The sequence below is a fragment of the Mauremys mutica genome, unplaced genomic scaffold (genome assembly GCF_020497125.1).
Source record: "Mauremys mutica isolate MM-2020 ecotype Southern unplaced genomic scaffold, ASM2049712v1 Super-Scaffold_277, whole genome shotgun sequence".
Classification (NCBI taxonomy): Eukaryota; Metazoa; Chordata; order Testudines; family Geoemydidae; genus Mauremys; species Mauremys mutica.
This window is the reverse complement of record NW_025423355.1, coordinates 675151-698923: the sequence shown is the minus strand read 5'-3', so window position 1 is coordinate 698923 and position 23773 is coordinate 675151. Positions and strand designations below refer to the sequence as shown.

At 72.1% G+C, this 23773-nt stretch overlaps 2 protein-coding genes across 5 annotated transcripts; one reads left to right on the top strand and one right to left on the bottom strand.

Moving 5' to 3' along the window:
- Nucleotides 1–949: 949 nt before the first annotated feature.
- CNTROB (centrobin, centriole duplication and spindle assembly protein) lies at nt 950–19149 on the bottom strand. Of its 3 annotated transcripts, none has more exons than XM_045001522.1 (21): nt 19107–19149; nt 17268–17355; nt 16220–16556; nt 16045–16132; nt 15107–15188; nt 14065–14230; nt 10991–11107; nt 10735–10851; nt 10550–10648; nt 9352–9564; nt 7676–7822; nt 7406–7539; nt 7146–7271; nt 6289–6466; nt 5430–5760; nt 4515–4657; nt 4268–4367; nt 3823–3990; nt 2933–3068; nt 1729–1816; nt 950–1479 (listed from the first exon to the last, which is right to left on the bottom strand). In XM_045001522.1, exons 3-21 carry the CDS (start codon nt 16490–16492, stop codon nt 1351–1353), a joined length of 2835 nt encoding a protein of 944 aa, XP_044857457.1. In that variant the 5' UTR covers nt 16493–16556; nt 17268–17355; nt 19107–19149; the 3' UTR covers nt 950–1350. The 3 variants fall into 3 exon arrangements, with proteins under 3 accessions (XP_044857457.1, XP_044857458.1, XP_044857456.1); XM_045001523.1 differs by having other exon boundaries at nt 9352–9567; nt 15107–15185; XM_045001521.1 differs by having other exon boundaries at nt 951–1479; nt 5430–5757; nt 9352–9567.
- Nucleotides 19124–23773, top strand: TRAPPC1 (trafficking protein particle complex subunit 1). 2 transcript variants are annotated; one of them, XM_045001526.1, is made up of 5 exons: nt 19124–19253; nt 20765–20863; nt 21125–21141; nt 22163–22301; nt 23171–23773. In XM_045001526.1, exons 2-5 carry the CDS (start codon nt 20765–20767, stop codon nt 23297–23299), a joined length of 384 nt encoding a protein of 127 aa, XP_044857461.1. In that variant the 5' UTR covers nt 19124–19253; the 3' UTR covers nt 23300–23773. The 2 variants fall into 2 exon arrangements, with proteins under 2 accessions (XP_044857461.1, XP_044857460.1); XM_045001525.1 differs by having other exon boundaries at nt 21071–21141; nt 23171–23532.

Below are 23773 nucleotides of genomic sequence, written 5' to 3'. Positions count from 1 at the left end.
GGGACGCCGGGGTAGATGGGCCCATGGGGCTGAGGCAGGCGGCAGGCAGGAGGTGGGATACCGGGGTAGCTGGGCCCATGGGGCTGAGCCGGGTGGCAGGCAGGAGGCGGGACGCCGGGGTAGATGGGCCCATGGGGCTGATGCAGAGCAGCAGGGAGGAGGCGGGATACCAGGGTAGATGGGTCCATGGGGCTGAGCAGAGCAGCAGGGAGGAGGCGGGACGCCGGGGTAGATGGCCCCGTGGAGGTGATGCAGAGCAGCAGGCAGGAGGCGGGACGCCGGGGTAGATGGGCCCATGGGGCTGAGGCAGGCGGCAGGCAGGAGGCGGGATACCGGGGTAGCTGGGCCCATGGGGCTGAGCCGGGTGGCAGGCAGGAGGCGGGACGCCGAGGTAGCTGGGCCCGTGAGGCTGATGCAGAGCAGCAGGGAAGAGGCGGGACGCTGGGGTAGATGGGCCCGTGAGGCTGATGCAGAGCAGCAGGGAGGAGGCAGGATACCAGGGTAGATGGGCCCGTGGGGCTGAGCTGGGCAGCAGGGAGGAGGCGGGACGCCAGGGTAGATGGGCCCGTGGAGGTGACGCAGAGCAGAGGCGGGACACCGGGGTAGATGGGCCCGTGGAAGTGATGCAGAGCAGCAGGCGGGACGCCGGGGTAGATGGGCCCGGGGGGCTAATGCAGAGCAGCAGGCGGGACGCCGGGGTAGATGGGCCCGTGGAAGTGACGCAGAGCAGCAGGCGGGACGCCGGGGTAGATGGGCCCGGGGGGCTGACGCAGAGCAGCAGGCAGGACGCCGGGGTAGATGGGCCCGGGGGGCTGATGCAGAGCAGCAGGCGGGACGCCGGGGTAGATGGGCCCGGGGGGGCTGATGCAGAGCAGCAGGCAGGACGCCGGGGTAGATGGGCCCGGGGGGCTGATGCAGAGCAGCAGGCGGGACGCCGGGGTAGATGGGCCCGGGGGGGCTGATGCAGAGCAGCAGGGAGGCGGGACGCCGGGGTAGATGGGCCCGGAGGGCTGCTCCCATTGGGCGACGCCCAGCCTCGCTGCCCTGCCCGGAGGAGGGCGCGGGAGCGAAGGGCTGGGGGGGCCGGGCCCCCCAATCACGGCCCCGGATCTGCTGCAAAACCCAACTCTTCTTTATTTAGAAAAATAACCAACAGCGCCCCCCACGCGGGGGGGCAATAACTTAGAGCAACGCAACACGGGGCCAACAGGGGGCAGCCCAGGCCCGCTGCCCCACGGGCCACCCTGGCACCACCGCAACATGCGAACCGGGGCTGAGAACGGGGCCCCTCGGGCAGCAGGTCTGTGTCCAGGGGGTGCCGGCATCAGGACGCCCCGCGGGGACCCCGCTTCATCGCCACACGCCGCCCCCCTTGCTGGGCCGGGCGCCGAGCTGGGCCGCCTTCCGCCCGCCCTTGGCAGGGCCGTGGGTCTTCTCGGGGCCGGGCCGGGGGCCGGACGGGCGCCGGGGGGGACCCACCTGCGGGAGAGCGGTGGGGGGGGGGAGGGTGAGCGGCCGGAAACAGAGCCCCAGGCCGCGGGGGAAGGGGGCAGCCCCTCAGGGTGCCAGGCGCCCGTCCCCCTCGGCGCCCTGCCCCATAGCAATCCCCACGGCGCCCAGAGCCTATCACCCCCAGAGCCCAGCCTCACAGCCCCCCACGGCGCCCAGCACCCCCAGAGCCCCCCAACGCTGACAGCGCCCATCCCCCCCAGCCCGTGGCAGACTCACCTCTCTCCTGCCGGCCTCGGGCAGCCTGGGGTCGAGGTTCCGGCGGGCGGACGGGTTCACCTGGCTCCCGTCGCCCTTCACGTCGGGCCTGGGGAGCAGCAGACGGGAATGGAACTCTTGGCCGAGAGAACCCAGGAGTCCTGGCTCCCAGCCCCCCCTGCTCTAACCACCAGCCCCCACTGCCCTCCCAGAGCCGGGGAGAGAACCCAGGAGTCCTGGCTCCCAGAACCCCCCTGATCTGACCCACCAGCCCCAACTCCCCACCCAGAGCCGGGAGAGAACCCAGGAGTCCTGGCTCCCAGCCCCCTCTGCTCTGACCCAGCAGCCCCCACTCCCCTCCCGGAGCCGGGAGAGAACCCAGGAGTCCTGGCTCCCAGCCCCCCCTGCTCTAACCACCAGCCCCCACTCCCCTCCCAGAGTCGGGGAGAGAACCCAGGAGTCCTGGCTCCCAGCCCCCCCTGCTCTAACCACCAGCCCCCACTCCCCTCCCAGAGCCGGGGAGAGAACCCAGGAGTCCTGGCTCCCAGCGCCCCCTGCTCTAACCACCAGCCCCCACTCCCCTCCCAGAGCCGGGGAGAGAACCCAGGAGTCCTGGCTCCCAGCCCCCCCTGCTCTAACCACCAGCCCCCACTGCCTTCCCAGAGCCAGGGAGAGAACCCAGGAGTCCTGGCTCCCAGCCCCCCCTGCTCTAACCACCAGCCCCCACTCCCCTCCCAGAGCCGGGGAGAGAACCCACCCCCTGCTCTAACCCACCAGCCCCCACTCCCCTCCCAGAGCCGGGGAGAGAACCCAGGAGTCCTAGCTCTCAGCCCCGCCCTGCTCTCACCCACCAGCCCCCACTTCCCTCCCAGAGCCGGGGAGAGAACCCAGGAGTCCTGGCTCCCAGCTCCCCCCGCTCTGACCCACCAGCCCCACTTCCCTCCCAGAGCCAGGGAGAGAACCCAGGAGTCCTAAACCGAGCTGACAGGGGTGTAGATGGGGGGATCCCCCCACGCCCGGACCCATATCCTAAGTTTCGTGTCCCTGTGTCAATGGGGAGACTAACTGCATCCGCTAGGGAACTACACCTCCCAGCATGCAAGGCGGGGCAGAGCCGTGCACTCTGGGAGTTGTAGTCCCCTCGGGGTGTAAGCCCCGCCCCCCGGGGTCCCTAGCAGTGGGGTGGAGCCCGGAGGCCGTGGGGCGGGCGCAGCGCCGGCCTTACCCGCTGCCGTCGCCGGAGCGCAGGTAGGCGAGCAGCTCCTCGGAGGAGGGCGCCACCCGGCCCTTGGCCTGATGCAGCCGCAGCAGGCGGGAGACCTCGGCCACCTGCCGGGGGGACAGGACGCCCCCCTCGCCCCCTGCCGAGAGAGACGGGGTGAGCCAGGGCAGCGGGAGGGGCAGCTGGCCCCAGGGCGGCACTAGGGGGTGCTGTGGGGCAGGGAGCGGGGCAGAGGGTTCAGCAGGGGGCGCTCTCCCCTGGCAGGCAGGGTTGGCCCCAGGGCAGCGCTAGGGGGGCGCTGTGGGGCAGGGAGCAGGGGGCTCAGCAGGGGGCACTCTCCCCTGGCAAGCAGGGCTGGCCCCAGGGCACTAGGGGGCACTGTGGGGCAGGGAGCAGGGCAGAGGGCTCAGCAGGGGGTGCTCTCCCCCGGCAGACAGGGCTGGCCCCAGGGCACTAGGGGGCGCTGTGGGGCAGGGGCTCAGCAGGGGGTGCTCTCCCCGGAAGGCAGGGCTGGCCCCAGGGCACTAGGGGGCGCTGTAGGGCAGGTGCTCAGCAGGGGGCACTCTCCCCTGGCAGGGGGCTGGCCCCAGGGGGTGCTAGGGGGAGCTGTGGGGCAGGGAGCTGGGCGGGGCTCAGCAGGGGGCACTGTCCCCTGGCAGGCAGGGCTGGCCCCAGGGCGGAGCTAGGGGGCGCTGTGGGGCAGGGAGCTGGGCGGGGACTCAGCAGGGGGCGCTCTCCCCTGGCAGGGGGCTGGCCCCAGGGGGCGCTAGGGGGTGCTGTGGGGCAGGGAGCTGGGCAGGGGCTCAGCAGGGGGCGCTCTCCCCTGGCAGGCAGGGCTGGCCCCAGGGCGGCGCTAGGGGGCGCTGTGGGGCAGGGAGTGGGGCTGGGCTCACCGGCTGGGCGCTGCGGGGGGCTCGGCGGCTCCAGGTTCCGCTGCCCGTAGCTGGCTCTGGCGAGCGGCACCTTGGTCTTCTGCACAGCGGCGGCGGCGGGGGGGGCGCGCGGGGGGCCGTGGGGCCGGAGCGGCTCCCACAGCGAGGGGGGGTGGTCCCGGGCCGAGCCTGCAGGCAGAGGAGACCGGGCTGGGGGGGGGATCACACGGGGGCCGGGCCATGCCACACCGCTGTGACCGGGGGGGCGGGACCCACGGGGGCGGGGCCTGTGGGGGGCATAGGGGCGGGGCCTGGGCTGCTAGACCCACATGGGACAGGCCCCAGGGCGGGTGGGGGGGAGAGCGGGACCCGGGGCACTGGAGGGGAGGCATCCGCCTGGGGCGGGACCCATGTGGGGCAGGCCTGGGGCTGCTTGGGGGGGGGGACTAAGGTGGGGCAGCCTTACCTGGCTGGGTGTGGGGCTGGGCCTGGCCCGTGGGGCGGGGGGGACTCTCACCCCCCGGCCCCTCCTGCCTGGGGGCGTCACTCGGCATCTGCTCCAGCAGCTGAGAGAAAGACGGGGGGGGGGGCGGGGGCAGACGTGAGCAGCCGGGTACCCCCCCCACTGACCCCCACCCCTGCCCCACACGCGCAGCCGGTCCCCAGCCCCCCACCCTCCCTGGCCAGAACCCCCCCCACGGCCAGGCTCCTACCAGCGACATGTAATACTGCAGCTCCGGGGGCACCCGCCCCCCACTCTCCAGGCTGCTGCTTGGGGGGGTCTCGCCGTCGCTGGCCCCCCCCTCGTCCTCGGGGTAGGGGGGCTCCGCCAGGGGAGGGGGGCGCGAGCTCAGCCCTGGGCAGGAAAAAGGGGTCAGGGCAGCACAACCCAGTTCCCTCCCAACCTCAGGTGCCAGCCCCAGGGCGGCGCTAGGGGGCGCTGTGGGGCAGGGAGCAGAGCAGAGGCAGCAGGGGGTGCTCTCCCCAGGCAGGCAGGGCTGGCACTAGGGGGCGCTGTGGGGCAGGGAGCGGGGCAGGGGGGCTCAGCAGGGGGCGCTCTCCCCCGGCAGCCAGGGTTGGCCCCAGGGCGGCGCTAGGGGGCGCTGTGGGGCAGGGAGCAGGACGGGGGGGCTCAGCAGGGGGCGCTCTCCCCTGGCAGGGGGCTGGCCCCAGGGCAGCGCTAGGGGGCGCTGTGGGGCAGGGAGCAGGGCAGGGGGCGCTCTCCCCTGGCCGACGTGGCAGGCCCCAGGGCAGCGCTAGGGGGCGCTGTGGGGCAGGGAGTGGGGCAGAGGGCTCGGCAGGGGACACTCTCCCCTGGCAGGTAGGGCTGGCCCCAGGGCGGCGCTAGGGGGCGCTGTGGGGCAGGGGGCTCAGCAGGGGGCGCTCTCCCATGGCCGACATGGCTGGCCCCAGGGCGGCGCTAGGGGGCGCTGTGGGGCAGGGAGCGGGGGACACCTCTCATGCTGCCCAGGTGATCCCCGCACAAACAGCCCCGCGCTCCACCCCAGAGCCAGCTGCATCTCAGCCAGTGAGGCCAGCCGGGGGGGGGAGCTGCTCCCAGCCCCCCGCCCGGCTGGCCCTTCCCCGGAGCCGGTGCTGGGCTGGGGGGCGCCCCCCGCGCCCCGTACCTGGGCCGGCGGAGTCGTCGAGCTGCGGCTCCAGCGGCTGGAAGCCCGGCTGGCTCAGGAGGCTCTGGTTCAGGAGCTGGGCCAGCTCGGCGGAGACGCCCCCGCCCGGCGCCAGGGGCGGGAAGCGCTCGGGACCCCGCGCCGGCGCCAGGGAGCTGCGCTGGGTGACGGGCTGCAGGGGCACGGCTTGGGCGAAGGCCCAGCCGCCCCCCTCGCCGTCCCCGGCGCCGCCGCCGCCGCGGGGGTCCGGCTTCCCGGGCGGGGCGGGGCTGGGGGGCTGGCCCAGGCGCTCCGGCTCGGAGAGGGAGGCGGCGGCGGAGACGGGAGGCTGTTGGGGGACAGAGATGGGGGGGTTAGAAACCAGAGGCAGGGCAGGGGATAAGAACAGGACTCCTGGGTTCTCTCCCCGGCTCTGGGAGTGGGGGCTGGTGGTTGGAGCAGGGGGCGCTGGGAGCCAGGACTCCTGGGTTCTCTCCCCAGCTCTGGGAGGGGAGTGGGGGCTGGTGGTTAGAGCAGGGGGGGCTGGGAGCCAGGACTCCTGGGTTCTCTCCCCAGCTCTGGGAGAGGAGTGGGGGCTGGTGGTTAGAGCAGGGGGGCTGGGAGCCAGGACTCCTGGGTTCTCTCCCCGGCTCTGGGAGGGGAGTGGGGGCTGGTGGTTAGAGCAGGGGGGCTGGGAGCCAGGACTCCTGGGTTCTCTCCCCGGCTCTGGGAGAGGAGTGGGGGCTGGTGGGTTAGAGCAGGGGGGGCTGGGAGCCAGGACTCCTGGGTTCTCTCCCCGGCTCTGGGAGGGGAGTGGGGGCTGGTGGGTTAGAGCACGGGGGTTGGGGGGCCAGGACTCCTGGGTTCCCCTGGCTCTCACCTGGCGGGGGCCCTTGGCGGGGGACTGAGAGGAGGAATCGCCGGTCAGCACCCGCAGGGCCTCGTTCCAGTGCGACTGCATCATGGCCTGGAGCCGGGCCACCATGTCCGCTCGCTGGGCCTCCAGCCGCCACTTCCCGGCCTGCAGCTCCCGCGCCGCCTCCTCCTGCCTGGCCAGCCTGCAGAGAAGGGGGGCTGTCGGCGCTCTGCTGTGGGGGCGCCCCAGGGGCACAGCCTGGCCTGGGTAACCGGCCGCCCCACCCCAGAGGTGGCCGCATCTCAGCGCCGGGCGAGGAGTCCCCGGGTAACCGACCGCCCCGCCCCAGAGGTGGCCGCATCTCAGCGCCGGGCGAGGAGTCCCCGGGTAACCGGCCGCCCCGCCCCAGAGGTGGCCGCATCTCAGCGCCGGGCGAGGGGTCCCCGGGTCACCGACCGCCCCGCCCCAGAGGTGGCCGCATCTCGGCGCCGGGCAAGGGGTCCCCGGGTAACCGGCCGCCCCACCCCAGAGGTGGCCGCATCTCGGCGCCGGGCAAGGGGTCCCCGGGTAACCGGCCGCCCCACCCCAGAGGTGGCCGCATCTCGGCGCCGGGCGAGGGGTCCCCGGGTAACCGGCCGCCCCACCCCAGAGGTGGCCGCATCTCAGCGCCGGGCAAGGGGTCCCCGGGTAACCGGCCGCCCCGCCCCAGAGGTGGCCGCATCTCAGCGCCGGGCGAGGGGTCCCCGGGTAACCGGCCGCCCCGCCCCAGAGGTGGCCGCGTCTCAGCGCCGGGCGAGGGGTCCCCGGGTAACCGGCCGCCCCGACCCAGAGGTGGCCACATCTCAGCGCCGGGCGAGGGGTCCCCGGGGCCGGCCCGGTACCTCAGCTCATAGTCCTCCACCAGGCGCCGCTGACGCTCCTCGCGCTCGCCCAGCTCGGCCCGGAACTGCGCCAGCTGACTGCCCAGCTCCCGCTCGTGGTGCCCGCTGAGCTCCAGCAGCTGCTTCCTGAGGCGGGAGGGGAGAAAGGCCGGGCTGAGCAGCGGGCACGGGGCCCCCCCTCCGGCCCCACCCGCGGGGGGGGAGCTGGGACCCAGGGGCTGGGAGGGGGGCGGCCGTGGGGCGAGGAGTCGGGGGGGTACCTGTGCTGCTCCCGCATGGCGCCCGTCTGCCGCAAACTGTCCTCGTGCACCCGCGCCAGCCGCTCCGTCACCTGCTGCTCCAGCGCCACCTTCAGCTCCGCCTCCAGCTTCGCCTTCTGGGCCTCGCACCGCGCCTGGGGGCACAGGGGGTCTCTGCTGGCAGCCGGGGACACCCCCCCTGCCCCATTCCCCGCCCCCCCGAGCCAGCCAGTCCCCGCCCTGGAGCCGGGGGGGGAGCCGGCGCCCCCTAGAGGGGACAGGCCCCAGTACCTTCACCAGGCTGATCTCCATCTGCAGCCCGTCCCGCTCGCTCCGCGCTGCCTCCAGCTCGCTCTCCAGGCGCTGGGCGTCGGCCTGCGCCGCGGCCAGGACCTGCTGGGCGTCCGCCGCGCGCTGGGCCTCCCGCTGCACGGCTGCCTGGCAAAGGGACAGCCGGAGGGGCAGCCCCGGGGCTGACCACTGCCCCGCACTGCCCGGCTCCAGCCGGGGCAGAACCCAGCCGCCCCGCTCTAACCCACCAGCCCCCACTCCCCTCCCAGAGCCGGGGAGAGAACCCAGGAGTCCTGGTTCCCGCCCCCTCCTGCTCTAACCCACCAGCCCCCACTCCCCTCCCAGAGCCGGGGAGAAAACCCAGGAGTCCTGGCTCCCAGCCCCCCTGTTCTAACCCACCAGCCCCCACTCCCCTCCCAGAGCCGGGGAGAGAACCCAGGAGTCCTGGCTCCCAGCCCCCCCTGCTCTAACCCACCAGCCCCCACTCCCCTCCCAGAGCCAGGGAGAGAACCCAGGAGTCCTGGTTCCCGCCCCCTCCTGCTCTAACCCACCAGCCCCCACTCCCCTCCCAGAGCCGGGGAGAGAACCCAGGAGTGCTGGCTCCCAGCCCGCCCTGTTCTAACCCACCAGCCCCCACTCCCCTCCCAGAGCCGGGGAGAGAACCCAGGAGTCCTGGCCCCCAGCCCGCCCGCTCTAACCCACCAGCCCCCATTCCCCTCCCAGAGCCGGGGAGAGAACCCAGGAGTCCTGGCTCCCAGCACCCCTGTTCTAACCCACCAGCCCCCACTCCCCTCCCAGCGCCGGGGAGAGAACCCAGGAGTCCTGGCCCCCAGCCCGCCCGCTCTAACCCACCAGCCCCCACTCCCCTCCCAGAGCCTGGGAGAGAACCCAGGAGTCCTGGCTCCCAGCCCCTCCTGCTCTAACCCACCAGCCCCCACTCCCCTCCCAGTGCCGGGGACAGAACCCAGGAGTCCTGGCTCCCAGCCCCCAATGCTCTAACCCACCAGCCCCTACTCCCCTCCCAGAGCCGGGGAGAGAACCCAGGAGTCCTGGCTCCCAGCCCCCCCTGCTCTAACCCACCAGCCCCCACTCCCCTCCCAGAGCCGGGGACAGAACCCAGGAGTCCTGGCTCCCAGCCCCCCCTGCTCTAACCCACCAGCCCCCACTCTCCTCCCAGCGCCAGGGAGAGAACCCAGGAGTCCTGGCTCCCAGCCCCCCCTGCTCTGACCCACCAGCCCCCACTCCCCTCCCAGAGCCTGGGAGAGAACCCAGGAGTCCTGGCTCCCAGCCCCCCCCCCGCTCTAACCCACCAGCCCCCACTCCGCTCCCAGAGCCGGGGAGAGAACCCAGGAGTCCTGGTTCCCGCCCCCTCCTGCTCTAACCACCAGCCCCTACTCCCCTCCCAGAGCCGGGGAGAGAACCCAGGAGTCCTGGCTCCCAGCCCCCCTGCTCTAACCCACCAGCCCCCACTCCCCTCCCAGAGTGGGGGAGAGAACCCAGGAGTCCTGGCTCCCAGCCCCCCCTGCTCCAACCCACCAGCCCCCACTCCCCTCCCAGAGCCGGGGAGAGAACCCAGGAGTCCTGGCTCCCAGCCCCCCTGCTCTGACCCACCAGCCCCCACTCCGCTGCAGGGGGCAGAGAGGAGGTGGGCACAGGGCTGGGGGGGGGGGTCTCACCTTCTCTCGCTCCAGCTGCCCGGCGCTCTCGTCCTGCAGCGCCTGGCAGCGCTGCTCCAGCTGGCGCTCCCGCTGCGCCCAGCCCGCCTGCTGCTCCTCCAGCGTGGCCCGCAGCGCCTCCAGCTGGCGCTGCCCGTGCGCCCGCTCCGCCTGCAGCCCCCGCCCGCGCTGGCGCTCCGCCTCCAGGCTCCGCAGCAGCCCCGCCTTCTCCTCCTGCTGCGGGGAGAGTGGGGGACGGGACACAGGGGTGAGGGGGGCAGCAGGGCGTGCTGGGAGCTGCGGTACCCGTGGGCTCCGGCGCCCGGCTCTATGGGGAGCAGGGCATGCTGGGAGCTGTGGTCCCCAAGGGCTCCGGCGCCCGGCTCTAGGAGGAGCAGAGCATGCTGGGAGCTGCCGTCCCCGTGGGCTCCGGCACCCGGCCCTATGGGGAGCAGGGCATGCTGGGAGCTGTGGTACCCGAGGGCTCCGGCGCCCGGCTCTATGGGGAGCAGGGCATGCTGGGAGCTGCGGTACCCGTGGGCTCCGGCGCCCGGCTCTATGGGGAGCAGGGCATGCTGGGAGCTGCGGTACCCGTGGGCTCCGGCGCCCGGCTCTATGGGGAGCAGGGCATGCTGGGAGCTGCGGTCCCCGTGGGCTCCGGCGCCCGGCCCTATGGGGAGCAGGGCATGCTGGGAGCTGTGGTACCCGTGGGCTCCGGCACCCAGCTCTATGGGGAGCAGGGCATGCTGGGAGCTGCGGTCCCCGTGGGCTCCGGCGCCCGGCTCTATGGGGAGCAGGGCATGCTGGGAGCTGCAGTCCCCGTGGGCTCCGGCGCCCGGCTCTATGGGGAGCAGAGCATGCTGGGAGCTGCGGTCCCCGTGGGCTCCAGCGCCCGGCTCTATGGGGAGCAGGGCATGCTGGGAGCTGCGGTCCCTGTGGGCTCCGGCGCCCGGCCCTATGGAAGCAGAGCATGCTGGGAGCTGTGGTCCCCAAGGGCTCCGGTGCCCGGCTCTAGGAGGAGCAGAGCATGCTGGGAGCTGCGGTTCCCAGGGGGTCCAGCGCCCGGCCCTACGGGAAGCAGGGCATGCTGGGATCTGCAGTTCCCAGGGGGTCCAGCGCCCGGCCCTACTGGAAGCAGAGCATGCTGGGAGCTGCGGTCCCCGTGGGCTCCGGCGCTCGGCTCTCTGGGCCCCGTTCAGCTCGGGCAGGGGATTCTTACCAGCGCCGCCGCCTCCTCCCGCTGCTGGCTCGCCGCCTGCTGCTCCCTGCTCAGGGCCTCCAGCGCCTGCTCCAGCCGCGCCTCCAGCTGCGCCGCCCTCTGCGGGGGGAGACGCACCGGGGCTCAGGGCGGCGCCGGGCGGCCGGCTCGCCCCCCCCGCGCTCCCCCGCCGGCTCGCCACTCACCTCCTGCTGCTCGCTCAGCGCCCGCTGCCCCGCCGCCTTCTCCGCCTGCAGCCCCCGCAGCAGCTCCGTCCGCTCCGCCTCCTGCCGGTTCCAGCCCTCCACCACCTTGGCCAGGGTCTGCCAGAGGAGAGGGCAAAGGAGGGCGCCGTGGGGCATGGCCCTGCCGGCGCCCCTCACCCCCCCCTGCCAGCCCAGCCCTGCCCCCCACGCAGCTCTGCCGGTGCCCCCCCACTCCCGACCCACGGCCCCCGTTCACCTTGTCCAGCTGCTCGATCATACTGTCCTTCTTCATGTCAGCGGAGATGGCTGCGGCCAGCTGCTGCTGCAGCTCCAGGGCCCGGCTCTGCAGACCCTGCACGTGCCGCTCACAGTGCTGCGAGGAAAGCAGGGGTCAGTACCGGGGCCGGGGGGGGTCGCCCCCCAGCTCCCTGCGGGCCATGCCACAGGCTCAGCCAGAGCCTCTCGGCTCAGCCGAGGCCCACCGCACCAAACCCACCAGTGCCCGGGGAATCCCCAAACTGGCTTGCAGTACGGGGCATATGACACGCGCTCAAACACATCCCATAGACAGTACTTCAGGGTAGTGAGGGCCACAAAGCACCCCCCTCTCCCCGCCCCCGGACTGGCTGGCAACTCCTTAGACAAGGGCAGGGGCAGATGCCAGCAGGGGCCCCATTCCCTGCCCCGGGAGCCGGCTCCCCTTGGCTTCTGCCCGGGCACAGTGGCCTGCCCTGAGGATGCACCTAGTATCCAGGGGCAGTGGGTGACAAAGGGTCCCTTCTTCGCCCCAACAGCAGGGACCATCAGATTCCACCTCCCCCCTCACAGGGGGCTAGTGGGGGCGAGGGGAAGCCGGGACTCCCGGGACCTTGTAAAACTAATGACGAGACATTGAAATCCAGCCCGTCCGGATTCACAGAGCAGCAGAGAAACACACTGAATAGCCACGGACCCCTGGAGGACCTGAGAGAGAACCCAGGAGTCCTGGCTCCCAGCCTGCCGCCGCCCCCAGTCTAACCACTCAACCCCACGCCCCTCCCAGAGCCGGGGAGAGAACCGAGGAGTCCTGGCTCCCAGCCCCCCCTGCTCTAACCCGCCAGCCCCCACTCCCCTCCCAGAGCTGGGGGGGAGAACCCAGGAGTCCTGCCTCCCAGCCCCCCCTGCTCTGACCCACCAGCCCCCACTCTCCTCCCAGAGCCAGTGAGAGAACCCAGGAGTCCTGGCTCCCAGCCCCCCCTGCTCTAATCCACCAGCCCCCACTCCCCTCCCAGAGCTGGGGGGAGAACCCAGGAGTCCTGGTTCCCAGACTCCCGCTGCCCTGCCCCCAGTCTAACCACTCAACCCCACTCTCCTACCAGAGCCAGGGAGAGAACCCAGGAGTCCTGGCTCCCAACCCCCCTGCTCTAACCCACCAGCCCCCACACCCCTCCCAGAGCCAGGAATAGAACCCAGGAGTCCTGGCTCCCAGCCCCCCCTGCTCTCACCCACCAGCCCCCACTGCCCTCCCAGAGCTGGGGGGAGAACCCAGGAGTCCTGGCTCCCAGCCCCCCCTGCTCTAACCCACCAGCCCCTACACCCCTCCCAGAGCCGGGGAGAGAACCCAGGAGTCCTGGCTCCCAGCCCCCCCTGCTCTAACCCACCAGCCCCCACACCCCTCCCAGAGCCGGGGAGAGAACCCAGGAGTGCTGATCCTGAGCTCCAGTTCGCCCCCCACGGGCAGTGCAATGGGCCCACCCAGCTGGGGGTCCCTCTCACCCCACCCCCACCCCAGATGAGACCAATGTGCCCATCCAGCCCTGCCTCCCCCCCCGCGATGGGTTAGAATCACCTTAGCCAGCCCCACACCCCTCCAAGTACACACACACACACACACACAGAGCAGACACACAGCCTGGCTACACCCTCCCCAGGTACACCCAGCACGTGTAAACACACACACTACCCCGGGTACGCCCACCCGCCCCTCCCGGTGTAAACACACACAGTACCCCGGGTACACCCCTCCCCAGGTACACCCACCCGCCCCTCCCGGTGTAAACACACACAGTACCCCGGGTACACCCCTCCCCAGGTACACCCACCCGCCCCAGTATGTGTAAACACCCACACACACACCCCTCCCCAGGTACACTCACTTGCCCAGCCCCCGCATGTGTAAACACACACACCACCCCAGGTACAGCCGTCCCCAGGTACAGCCGCCCACCCAGCCCCGGTAGGTGTAAACACACACACACACACACACCCCTCCCCAGATACATCCGCCCACCCAGCCCCAGTAGGTGTAAACACACACACCACCCCAGGTATATCCGAGTACAGCCGCCAGCCCAGCCCCGCTACGTGGCAACACACACACTGGGTACACCCCTCCCCAGGTACACCCGCCTGCCCAGCACTGGTTCATAAAAACCCACTCCCCTGCCCCAGGTACACCCTGTAATGTAAACACACACACACACACATACCTACAGCCTCGTTACACACCACCCCAGGTACACCCGCCCACCAAGCACACACCTCCACCCCAGGTACACCCCTCCCTGGGCACACCTGCCCACCCCAGTACGTGTAAACACCCACACCCCCACCCTGGGTACACCCCTCCCCAAGTACACCCACCCGCCCAGCCCCTGTACTTGTAAACACACACACACACACACACACCCCTTAGGTACACCCACCCGTCCAGCCCCAGTACCTGTAAACACACACCCACACCCCTTAGGTACACCCCTTCCCGGGTACACCCGCCCGCCCAGCCCCTGTACTTGTAAACACCCACACCCACACCCTGGCTACACCCCTCCCCAAGTACACCCGCCCGCCCAGCCCCTGTACTTGTAAACACACACACACACACCCCTTAGGTACACCCCTTCCCAGGTACACCCGCCCAGCCCCTGGACATGTAAACACCCACACCCCCACCCTGGCTACACCCCTCCCCAAGTACACCCGGCCGCCCAGCCCCTGTACTTGTACACACACACACACACACACCCCTTAGGTACACCCCTTCCCAGGTACACCCACCCGTCCAGCCCCAGTACCTGTAAACACACCCCCACAACCCCTCTGGCATGTGTTTACACACACTCTGGGTACGTCCCTCCCCAGGTATACACCCCTCCACACCCACCAGGTGAGCACCCCCAGGGCATACACACCCCCAGGTGCAGACCTACACACACCCCTGTACACCCTCCCCTCCATGCGTATACACCGCTGGTACACACAGGTACGGGGTACACCGCTCCCGAAATACATTCACCGGGGGAGCTGGGCGCAAAGGATCCTGGGAGACCAGCCCGGGGCCCCGCCCCTCACCTTCCGGCGGGCCCGCTCCTTGGCCAGCGCCTCCTTCAGCAGCAGGGGCTCCGTGGCGGGCGCGGGCTCAGGGGGGGTGCCAAGGCGCAGGCTGGCGTAGCGGGGAAACAGCTCCTCCAGGCCGCACAGCGAGCCGGGCGGGGAGAGCTCCTGCAGGGGCCTGGCGCTGAAATCGGGCAGGGGGTTAGGGGGCCCCCGGACAGGCCGGCACCCACAGTCCCCCCTTCCCCCCAGCTCTCTCCAGGGTGGCTGTGGGTGCCGATGCCGAGACGCAGCCACCTCTGGGGCGGGGCGGCCGGTGACCCGGGGACCCCTCGCCCGGCGCTGAGATGCGCCCACCTCTGGGGTGGGGCAGCCGGTTACCCAGGGCCCCCTCGCCCGGCGCTGAGATGCAGCCACCTCTGGGGCGGGGCGGCCAGTTACCCAGGGACCCCTCGCCCGGCGCGGAGATGCAGCCACCTCTGGGGCGGGGCGGCCGGTTACCCAGGGACCCCTCGCCCGGCGCTGAGATGCAGCCACCTCTGGGGCGGGGCGGCCGGTTACCCAGGGACCCCTCGCCCGGCGCTGAGATGTAGCCACCTCTGGGGCGGGGCGGCCGGTTACCCAGGGACCCCTCGCCCGGCGCTGAGATGCAGCCACCTCTGGGGCGGGGCGGCCGGTTACCCGGGGACCCCTCGCCCGGCGCTGAGATGCAGCCACCTCTGGGGCGGGGCGGCCGGTGACCCAGGGACCCCTCGCCCGGCGCTGAGATGCAGCCACCTCTGGGGCGGGGCGGCCGGTTACCCGGGGACCCCTCGCCCGGTGCTGAGATGCAGCCACCTCTGGGGCGGGGCGGCCGGTGACCCAGGGACCCCTCGCCCGGCGCTGAGATGCAGCCACCTCTGGGGCGGGGCGGCCGGTTACCCGGGGACCCCTCGCCCGGCGCTGAGATGCAGCCACCTCTGGGGCGGGGCGGCCGGTTACCCAGGGACCCCTCGCCCGGCGCTGAGATGCGCCCACCTCTTGGGTGGGGGATTTTAACCTGCCCCCGCCCAGCACTCACGCGAGGAGGGCAGTGGTGCTGTCGCTCTCAAAGGAGTCGTCGTCCTTCCGCTCTGCCGTCCCCAGGCCAAGGGCGCCCCCTGCTGGAGAAAGGGGCCGGCTGCTCAGCGACACCGTCCTCCAGATCTGCTGGGGAGCTCCGGCCCCCGTGTCCCACCCCATGGGCAGCGCGTGCCGCTCCCCTTGTGACACAACCACCCCCTGGCTCTGGGAGGGGAATGGGGGTTAGTGGTTAGAGCAGGGGGGCTGGGAGCCAGGACTCCTGGGTTCCCTCCCCGGCTCTGGGAGGGGAGTGGGGGCTGGTGGTTAGAGCAGGGGGCCTGGGAGCCAGGACTCCTGGGTTCTCTCCCCAGCTCTGGGAGGGGAGTGGGGGCTGGTGGGTTAGAGCAGGGGGGGCTGGGAGCCAGGACTCCTGGGTTCTCTCCCCGGCTCTGGGAGGGGAGTGGGGGCTGGTGGTTAGAGCAGGGGGGTCTGGGAGCCAGGACTCCTGGGTTCTCTCCCCGGCGCTGGGAGGGGAGTGGGGGCTGGTGGGTTAGAGCAGCGGGGGCTGGGAGCCAGGACTCCTGGGTTCTCTCCCCGGCTCTGGGAGGGGAGTGGGGGCTGGTGGTTAGAGCAGGGGGGGCTGGGAGCCAGGACTCCTGGGTTCTCTCCCCGGCTCTGGGAGGGGAGTGGGGGCTGGTAGGTTAGAGCGGGGGGGGGGGGCTGGGAGCCAGGACTCCTGGGTTCTCTCCCTGGCTCTGGGAGGGGGGTGGGAGCCCGTGGTCTAGCCAAGGCCCCAGGCAGGGCAGCCCTGTTCCCTCACACAGGGGCCAGGCAGCTTCACGGGGGGCTGAGCCAACCCGGTTACCCGGGGACCCCTCGCCCGGCGCCGAGATGCAGCCACCTCTGGGGCGGGGCGGCTGTTCCCACTCCAGCCCTGACTGCCCCCACCCCACTCACCAGGGGGCAGCTCGCGGGAATCCTGCAGCATGGTCCTCAGGTGCGACCTCACGGTCTCCATCTCGGCCACATGCCGCGACTCGCCGCCCTGCCGGAGGATCCAGACACGGCCGTCAATGCCGCCCAGCCCCACCGCCTGCCCCACCGCCCGGCCCCACAGCCCCCCTCTCCTTACCTTCCTACGGGCGCTAGCCTCCACCCCGGCCGAGAGCGTGCGGCTCAGCTCCTCGGCCAGGGCGTCCAGCTCGGGCGGCCGCAGCTGGGAGCAGGCGTCCAGCTCGGCCTGACGGCTCCGGCGCAGGGAGGCGTAGAGCTGGGCCGTCACCTCGGAGCCGAAGGGCTGGGCCGGGGTGGCCGGGGCCGAGAGGGGCAGCGGCTCCATGTCGCTGAGCAGGTCCTCGCTGCGCAGGGAGGCGCCCAGCCCGGGGCAGGGGCCTTTCTCCGCCATGGGGGGGGCCGTGCGCTCGCCGAAGGGACTGGGGAACTGCCGGCTTGTCGCCCGGGGAGTCCCCCTTGGTCGTGAGCAGTAGAGAGGCTCTGACACACACAGACAGCCACAGACCCACAGGAAACACCCCCACTGAGAGCAGTAAAGGAGCTCTGACACACACACAATATAGCACCACACAGTCACTCACTAGCAGGAATCTCCCTAGCTGAGAGCAGTAGAGGGACTCTGACACACATACACGCACAGCCAGGATAGAACCCAGGAGCCCTGGCTTCCAAGCCCCTCCCCATTCTAACCACTAGCCCCCCAATCCCCCCCAGAGCTAGGGAGAGAACCCAGGAGTCCTGGCTCCCAGCCCCCTCCCTGCTTTAACTACTAGCCCCCACTCCCCTCCCAGACCGGGGAGAGAACCCAGGAGCCCTGGCTTCCAAGCCCCTCCCCATTCTAACCACTAGCCCCCCACTCCCCCCGCAGAGCTACGGAGAGAACCCAGGAGTCCTGGCTCCCAGCCCCCCCCCTTTACTAGCCCCCACTCCCCTCCCAGAGCTGGGGAGAGAACCCAGGAGTCCTGAGCATATTGGACCCTCCCCCATGCCTCATCACTCAGGGCAGGTTGGGGTCGCCCCCGCACCCTGAGCCCTGTGGGTCTGACCCAGCCAGGGGGAGGCAGCGCCGATGTAGAAGCTGCTCCAGCCCCCCTGGGGGGGGGCAACCAGGGGGGCAACCCCCAGGGAGGGGGGGACCCTGCTATGGGGCAGACAGCAGCACTCACCTGCCGGAGGTGGGGGGGAGGGGCTGGGCCCCTCACGCCAGGCCCACAGCGGCCGGGGGGCGCTCCAGGCTGGGGCTCCGCACGGACCCTGGGGGTGCAGGGATTGAGGGGGGCACAGAGCAGTCAGGGGGGGACCCAGCCCGGCCACCAGCACCACCAGGGTCTCCCCATCCCCCCATGATTCCGTTAGCCCCTCCCCCCAAAGGGGCGACCACCTCCAGCCCCCCAGGGATCTCCCCCAGCCCCGCCCCCCCTCCAGCCCCCCAGGGATCTCCCCCAGCCCCGCCCCCCCTCCAGCCCCACAGGGATCTCCCCCAGCCCCGCCCCTCCTCCCGCCCCACAGGGATGTCCCCCAGCCCAGCCCCTCCTCCAGCCCCACAGGGATCTCCCCCAGCCCAGCCCCCCTCCAGCCCCACAGGGATCTCCCCCAGCCCAGACCCCCTCCAACCCCACAGGGATCTCCCCCAGCCCAGACCCCCCTCCAACCCCACAGGGATCTCCCCAGCCCATCCCCCCCTCCAGCCCCACAGGGATCTCCCCCAGCCCATCCCCCCCTCCAGCCCCACAGGGATCTCCCCCAGCCCAGACCCCCCTCCAGCCCCACAGGGATCTCCCCCAGCCCAGACCCCCCTCCAGCCCCACAGGGATCTCCCCAGCCCATCCTCCCCTCCAGCCCCACAGGGATCTCCCCCAGCCCAGCCCCTCCTCCAGCCCCACAGGGATCTCCCCCAGCCCCGCCCCCCTCCAGCCCCACAGGGATCTCCCCCAGCCCAGCCCCCCCTCCAGCCCCACAGGGATCTCCCCCAGCCCAGCCCCCTCTCCAGCCCCACAGGGATCTCCCCCAGCCCAGCCCCGCCTCCAGCCCCACAGGGGTCTCCCCCAGCCCAGCCCCCCCTCCAGCCCCACAGGGATCTCCCCCAGCCCAGCCCCCCCTCCACCCCACAGGGATCTGCCGCAGCCCAGCCCCTCATCCAGCCCCACAGGGGTCTCCCCAGCCCATCCCCCCCTCCAGCCCCACAGGAGTCTTCCCAGCCCAACCCCCCTCCAGCCCCACAGGGGTCTCCCCCAGCCCATCCCCCACTCCAGCCCCACAGGGATCTCCCCCAGCCCAGCCCCTCCTCCAGCCCCACAGGGATCTCCCGCAGCCCCTCCTCCTCTCCAGCCCCACAGGGGTCTCCCCCAGCCCAGCCCCCCCTCCAGCCCCACAGGGATCTGCCCCAGCCCAGCCCCCCTCCAGCCCCACAGGAGTCTCCCCCAGCCCAACCCCCCTCCAGCCCCACAGGGGTCTCCCCAAGCCCATCCCCCCCTCCAGCCCCACAGGGCTCCTGTCTCTCCCCCCTTGGGAAAAACCCCTCCCCCCACGGGGCTGCCCAGCCGCACCCCCAACTGCTCTCCAAGCCCCGCCCCCAATGCCCCAGCCCCGCCCCCTGCCCCGCGACGCTCCAGCCCCGCCCCCAGCGCTCCAGCCCCGCCCCCTGCCTCCCTGAGCTCCAGCCCCGCCCCCAGCGCTCCTGCCCCGCAACGCTCCAGCCCCGCCCCCTGCCTCGCCGCGCTCCAGCCCCGCCCCCAGCGCTCCAGCCCCGCCCCCTGCCCCGCGACGCTCCAGCCCCGCCCCCAGCGCTCCAGCCCCGCCCCCTGCCCCGCGACGCTCCAGCCCCGCCCCCAGCGCTCCTGCCCCGCCCCCTGCCTCGCCGCGCTCCAGCCCCGCCCCCAGCGCTCCAGCCCCGCCCCCTTCCCTCACGCCGCCCGGCCCCGCCCCGCCCCGCCCAACCGACTCCCCGCCACCTGCCCCGCGCGCGCGCCCCACCCCACCCCACCCCACCCCCGCCCACCGGGCACCTGGGCGCGAGGCGGCCGCCGCCATCTTGGTGCGGGGCAAGGGCCGGCGCGCGGGGCGGAAGCGGAAGCGGCGGCGCGCGGGGCGGAAGGGAAGAAGCCGGCGGCGGTGGGGGCGGGGCGAGCAGCGGCGGAGCGGCCGGGGCCGAGGTGCGAGAGGGTGGGAGAGAGGGCGGGGGCGGGGCTGGAGCGGGGGGGTGGTTGGGGGAGGGGCTGGGGTGGGGCAGAGTTGGGGTGGTTGGGGGGCAGAGGTCCTTTGGGGGCGGGGCTGGCGGTGGTTTGGGGGGGCAGGGGCGGGGGGCTGCTGGGGGTGGGGGGCAGGGGTGATTTGGGGATGGGGTGGGGGCGGTTGGGGGAGGTGCCGGAGCTGGGGGTGGCTGGGGGAGGAGGTTGGGGGAAGGGGGTGGTTTGGGGGGAGGGGCAGAGTTGGGGCGGTTGGGGGAGGGGCTCAAGCTGGGGGTGGTTGGGGGAGGGGCAGAGTTCGGGGAGGTTGGGGGGACGGGGGTGGTTTGGGGGAGGGGCAGAGTTGGGGCGGTTGGGGGGAGGGGCAGAGTTGGCGCGGGTGGGGGAGGGGCACGAGCTGGGGTGGTTGGGGGAGGGGCAGAGTTCGGGGAGGTTGGGGGGAAGGGGTGGTTGGGGAGGGGCAGAGTTGGGGCGGTTGGGGGGAGGGGCAGAGTTGGGGCGGCTGGGGGAGGGGCTGGAGCTGGGGGGGGTTGGGGGGAGGGGCGGAGCTGGGGGTGGCTGGGGGAGGAGGTTGGGGGAAGGGGGTGGTTTGGGGGGAGGGGCAGAGTTGGGGCGGTTGGGGGAAGGGGTGGTTGGGGGAGGGGCTCAAGCTGGGGGTGGTTGGGGGAGGGGCAGAGTTCGGGGAGGTTGGGGGGAAGGGGGTGGTTTGGGGGAGGGGCAGAGTTGGGGCGGTTGGGGGGAGGGGCAGAGTTGGGGCGGCTGGGGGAGGGGCTGGAGCTGGGGGTGGTTGGGGGGAGGGGCGGAGCTGGGGGTGGCTGGGGGAGGAGGGTGGGGGAAGGGGGTGGTTTGGGGGGAGGGGCAGAGTTGGGGCGGTTGGGGGAAGGGGTGGTTGGGGGAGGGGCTCAAGCTGGGGGTGGTTGGGGGGAGGGGCAGAGTTCGGGGTGGTTGGGGGGAGGGGCAGAATTGGGGCGGTTGGGGGAAGGGGGTGGGGCTGGGGGTGGTTTGGGGGAGGGGCAGAGTTGGGGGAAGGGGGTGGTTGGGGGGAGGGGCAGAGTTGGGGCGGTAGGGGGAGGGGCTGGGGGTGGTTTGGGGGAGGGGCAGAGTTGGGGGAAGGGGGCGGTTGGGGGGGAGGGGCAGAGTTGGGGCGGTAGGGGGGGGGGGTCAGTGTTGTGGCGGTGGGGGGCGAGGGTGGGGGGATGGGGCTGTTGGGGGACGGGCAGGGGGTTGGTTGAATGGAAGGTGGGGCCTTGGGGGGCTGGGGTGGGTTGTGGGGCAGCTGGGGGAAAGGTGGGCTCGGAGGGGGGGGGCTGGGAGAGACCGTGGGGCTCCATGGGGGGGCTTGAGAGGGGCGGGGGAAGGGAGAAAACCAGAAGGAAACGAATGAGCCCAGTAACTAAGGTCTCTGCTCCCCCACCCCCTTGTTTGCCCTTCTCCCCCCCCCCCCCGTGTCCTGCCCCCTTGGTTGCCCGTCCCCCCAGATGACGGTGCACAACCTGTACCTCTTCGACCGCAACGGGATCTGCCTGCACTACAGCGAGTGGCACCGCAAGAAACAGGCCGGCATCTCCAAGGACGAGGTGAGACCCCCCCCCACGCACACACACCTCGGCCTGGGGGGCTGCGCCCGTGGGGCGCCAGGAGAGACACGGGGGGGGCCCTTAGCTAGCCCTGGCGGCGGCCGCCCCACTGCGGGGGAGGAGGTGCCCGCCCTGCCGCTCGCCCCAGCCCCGCTGTGGCGAGGGGGGGGGTCTCACCCTGCCCTCTCTCTCGCTGCCCCCCCCCAGGAGTTCAAACTCATGTACGGCATGCTCTTCTCCATGCGCTCCTTCGTCGGCAAGATGAGCCCCCTCGACATGTATCCTTCTGCCCCGCCGGGGGGCTCCGCTGGGGGGCGGGGGCTGTGCAGGGTCGGGGGGGCCAGCAGGGGGCTGGTGGGGGCTGTGTAGGATCTGGGGGGGGGGTCTCTGTCCATGTGATGGGCTGGGGGGGGGCAGCAGGGGGCTGGGGGGGGCTGTGTAGGGTTTGCGGGGGGTGTCTGTCCATGTGCTGGCCTGGGGGACCAGCAGGGGGCTGTATAGGGTCTGGGGGGTCTCAGTCCATGTGCTGGGCTGGGGGGGGCAGCAGGGGGCTGTGTAGGATCTGGGGGGGTCTCTGTCCAGGCGATGGGCTGGGGGGGGCCCAGCAGGGGACTGGCGGGAGCTCTGTAGGGTCTGGGGGGGGTCTCTGTCCATGTGCTGGGCTGGGGGGGTCCCAGCAGGGGCTGTGTAGGATCTGGGGGGTCTCTGTCCATGTGCTGGCCAGGGGGGTCCCAGCAGGGGGCTGTGTAGGATCTGGGGGGGTCTCGGTCCATGTGCTGGCCTGGGGGGTCCCAGCCGGGGGCTGTGTAGGATCTGGGGGGGTCTCTGTCCATGTGCTGGCCTGGGGGGTCCCAGCCGGGGGCTGTGTAGGGTCGGGGGCGTCTCTGTCCATGTGCTGGCCTGGGGGGTCCCAGCCGGGGGCTGTGTAGGATCTGGGGGGGTCTCGGTCCATGTGCTGGCCTGGGGGGTCCCAGCCGGGGGCTGTGTAGGATCTGGGGGGGTCTCGGTCCATGTGCTGGCCTGGGGGGTCCCAGCCGGGGGCTGTGTAGGATCTGGGGGGTCTCTGTCCATGTGCTGGTCTGGGGGGGTCTCGGTCCATGTGCTGGCCTGGGGGGTCCCAGCAGGGGGCTGTGTAGGGTCGGGGGCGTCTCAGTCCAGGCGATGGGCTGTGTGGGGTGGGGGAGGTTCTCGATCCACGTGCCGGGCTGGGGGACGGAGCTGGGGGCGGGTGGGGAGTTTTGGGGGGGTCTCTCCGGGGGGGGGCAGCCCCCCCTCACGTTCCTTAGCCGCGCGGGGCAGGAAGGACGGGTTCCTGGCCTTCCAGACCAGCAAGTACAAGCTCCATTACTACGAGACGCCCAGCGGCCTGAAGGTCGTCATGAACACGGACCTGGGCGTGGGGAACATCCGGGACGTGCTCCACCAGATCTACAGCAACGTGAGTCTGGGGCTGGCCCCACGGCGCCTGGGCCCTGCACGGCGGGGGGCTGGGGGCCCGGACTCCTGGGTTCTCTCCCCGGCGCTGGGAGGGGCGTGCGGGCTGGTGGGTTAGAGCAGGGGGGGCTGGGAGCCAGGACTCCTGGGTTCTCTCCCCGGCTCTGGGAGGGACGTGGGGGCTGGTGGGTTAGAGCAGGGGGGCTGGGAGCCAGGACTCCTGGGTTCTCTCCCCAGCACTGGGAGGGTAGTGGGGCTGGTGGGTTAGAGCAGAGGGGGCTGGGAGCCAGGACTCCTGGGTTCTCTCCCCGGCTCTGGGAGGGGAGCGGGGGCTAGTGGGTCAGAGCAGGGGGGGCTGGGAGCCAGGACTCCTGGCTTCTCTCCCCGGCGCTGGGAGGGGAGTGGGGGCTGGTGGTTAGAGCAGGGGGGCTGGGAGCCAGGACTCCTGGGTTCTCTCCCTGGCTCTGGGAGGGGCGTGGGGGCTGGTGGTTAGAGCAGGGGGGCTGGGAGCCCGGACTCCTGGGTTCTCTCCGCGGCTCTGGGAGGTGAGTTGGGGGCTGGTGGGTTAGAGCAGGGGGGACTGGGAGCCAGGACGCCTGGGTTCTCTCCCCAGCACTGGGAGGGGAGTGGGGGCTGGTGGGTTAGAGCAGGGGGGGCTGGGAGCCAGGACTCCTGGGTTCTCTCCCTGGCTCTGGGAGGGGAGCGGGGACTGGTGGGTCAGAGTAGGGGGGGCTGGGAGCCAGGACTCCTGGGTTCTCTCCCCGGCTCTGGGAGGGGAGTGGAGGCTGGTGGGTCAGAGCAGGGGGGGCTGGGAGCCAGGACTCCTGGGTTCTCTTCCCTCCGCCCATGCTCTCCCTCCCCCCCACCCCACAGATCTACGTGGAGTTCGTGGTGAAGAACCCGCTGTGCAGCCTGAGCGAACCCATCCAGAGCGAGCTCTTCCGCGCCAAGCTCGACGGCTTCATCCGCGGCCTCCCCTTCTTCTCGGCCCGGGCCGGCTGAGCTCCCCCCCGGCCCCCCAGCTGGCACCCGGCGGCGCCGCCCCCAGCCCTCCGGACACGACACGGGGCTGCCCCCGGCTCACCCTCCCGCCCCCTGCACAGATCAGACGGGCTGGCCCGCCGGGTGAGCCCACGTCCCACAATTCCCTGCAGGCTGGCGCACCCCCCACCCACCCAGGGGTCCAGCTGGGGGGGGGCTTGCTCAGTCTGGGAGGGGAGTGGGGTCTAAGTGAGTAGAGCAGGGATGTTGGGGGGCTGGGAGCCAGGACTCCTGGGTTCTCTCCCTGGCTCTGGGAGGGGAGCAGGGGCTGGTGGTTAGAGCAGGAGCTCAGGAGGGAGGTTCCTGACATTCATCCTCCGCTGCCCTAGGCCCCAATCCCCGTCCAGCCATAGGAATAGAACCCAGGAGTCCTGGCTCCCAGCCCCCCCCCGCTCTAACCACCAGCCCCCACTCCCCTCCCAGAGCTGGAGAGAG